This window comes from Seriola lalandi, unplaced genomic scaffold, assembly GCF_002814215.2.
Source record: "Seriola lalandi dorsalis isolate HSWRI2012SDOR001 ecotype SW California unplaced genomic scaffold, Sedor1 jcf7180002046522, whole genome shotgun sequence".
NCBI classification, from domain to species: Eukaryota; Metazoa; Chordata; class Actinopteri; order Carangiformes; family Carangidae; genus Seriola; species Seriola lalandi.
In genome coordinates, this window is record NW_019517089.1 from 1 (window position 1) to 1,725 (window position 1,725).

General features: G+C 44.9%; 1 protein-coding gene across 1 annotated transcript; it reads right to left on the bottom strand.

Moving 5' to 3' along the window:
- Positions 1 to 507: 507 nt before the first annotated feature.
- On the bottom strand, positions 508 to 1,642 carry LOC111648703 (spectrin beta chain, erythrocytic-like; the record flags this gene model as incomplete). Its single annotated transcript, XM_023398454.1, has 2 exons — positions 508 to 645; positions 772 to 1,642. Coding segments are annotated over 2 exons (1,009 nt in total), but the record flags the coding sequence as incomplete, so codon positions are not given.
- Between the last annotated feature and the right edge of the window lie 83 nt (positions 1,643 to 1,725).

Here is a 1,725-nt window from a genome sequence, read left to right on the forward strand (position 1 = left end):
TAATAAAGGGAAAATGCAAATTTCCTTAAAAGAACTGCTCTATGTAAAATCAATAAAACCTAAATTTATTACTCAATTATAATTGGAAACATAATTTTACACATATGTTGAATCGTATGCTTCCCTGTAGACAAATCCCATTTTCTGCATGTTCAGCTCACTTGCTGTTCACTCACTAAAAGACTCCAGCTTGCTAGGAATTAATCAGAATTTAATGGGAGCGTAGCAATTGAACACTGTCTCTACTCTACTTATGATTAGTTCTTCATTACACACTGCCTTCAAGGAAACGTCTTTGAAATTATTAGAAAATTATTCAGAAGTAACAGACCTGTAAAATAATAAATAAACTAAAACTTTCTTTTGCTCCAAGGTAAAGATAAAACACAAAAATATAAATTTTGTGTTTACTTTTAGGTATAACACTAAATGATTTACTAGAAATGTTGACACATAGTTGAACGGTATAATTTAAGACATGTAGTGTAGAAATAATATTTAAATCACCTCTTATTCAGTCGTGTCTGACATTCCTTGACCTCTTTGGTGCGAGGGTGTCTGCTGTCCTCAAGCTGTTTCACAGCTTTGTTGACATCATCAACTCTCGACTGAACATTTGCCATATCTTGAGCCAGAATGCTCAACCTGTAATAAAGAAGACATTGTTACTAAACCAGATTTTTGTGATTTGCTACATTCAATCTAGACATGTATAAAAAAAACAATAATAATACTTCAGGAGTGCATAATAATATAATTTCTTTTGTGTACCTGTTCTGTACCACTTCCAGATCCTCCAGCTTCTCCGGCACCTCTAAGTCCACCAACCACGTCTCCTTCTGGCCCATCCAGAGCTCACAGGCGTCCGTCTCACTGAAGATGGTGTACAGGGCCATAGTGTCATCGAGCTTCTTCTGTCTCAGGTCGGCCAGAGACATGAGCTCCATGTACAGGTCCTTGATGTCTTTCAGACGTCTCTGGATATCAGGGGTATTTTGTAACTCCTCTGGCAGCGCATTGGCCTGTTTCGATAGCGCGTCGATAGTGGCTCCGTTCTTGATTGCTTCATTCCTCAGGTCGTTGAGCTTCTTGAGTAGCCGCTGCGTGGTGTACTCGTCGTGACCTACGTCTTCGCTGCTCATCAGCCTCTTGGCATCCAGCAGCCAGGCCTTGAGTTCGTCAGCATCTCCCTGAAACTGGAAGAACCTCTGAGTGTCCTGCAGGTTCTGTTTCCGAAACGCTGCCAGTTCCTCCAGCTGCTGCCACTGCCTCCTGATGTCATCCATGCATTCTTGAACCTTCGGGGAGCCGAAGTGCTTGGCCTGGATCATCTTTTCTCCCTCAGCAAGGACCTGTTCGAGGTTGGCGCGGCGGGCTCCGAGCTCGTCCTCGAAGGCGCTGTGTTTGCTCTGGAGCACCAGCACGCTCGTCAGGTCCTTGCCATAATCCAGAGAGGAGAAAATGTGCTCCTTCTCCCTGATCCAACTCTCCAGCTCCGTCACCTCCCATAGGAAGTACCAGAAGCGGCGGGACTGCTCCAGGTGAGCCCTTCGCTGGGCAGCCAGGGCACAAAGCTCCTGGTAGCACAGGTCCAGGTGCTGCACCCTGTCCCGGATCACCTGGGGATCACATGGCTTATAGCCTGGAGGGAAAGAGACAACAGAACCGTTACATCCATCTGTCACACAGACACTCACATCCATATCAATAGTCATTGTAGCGTCT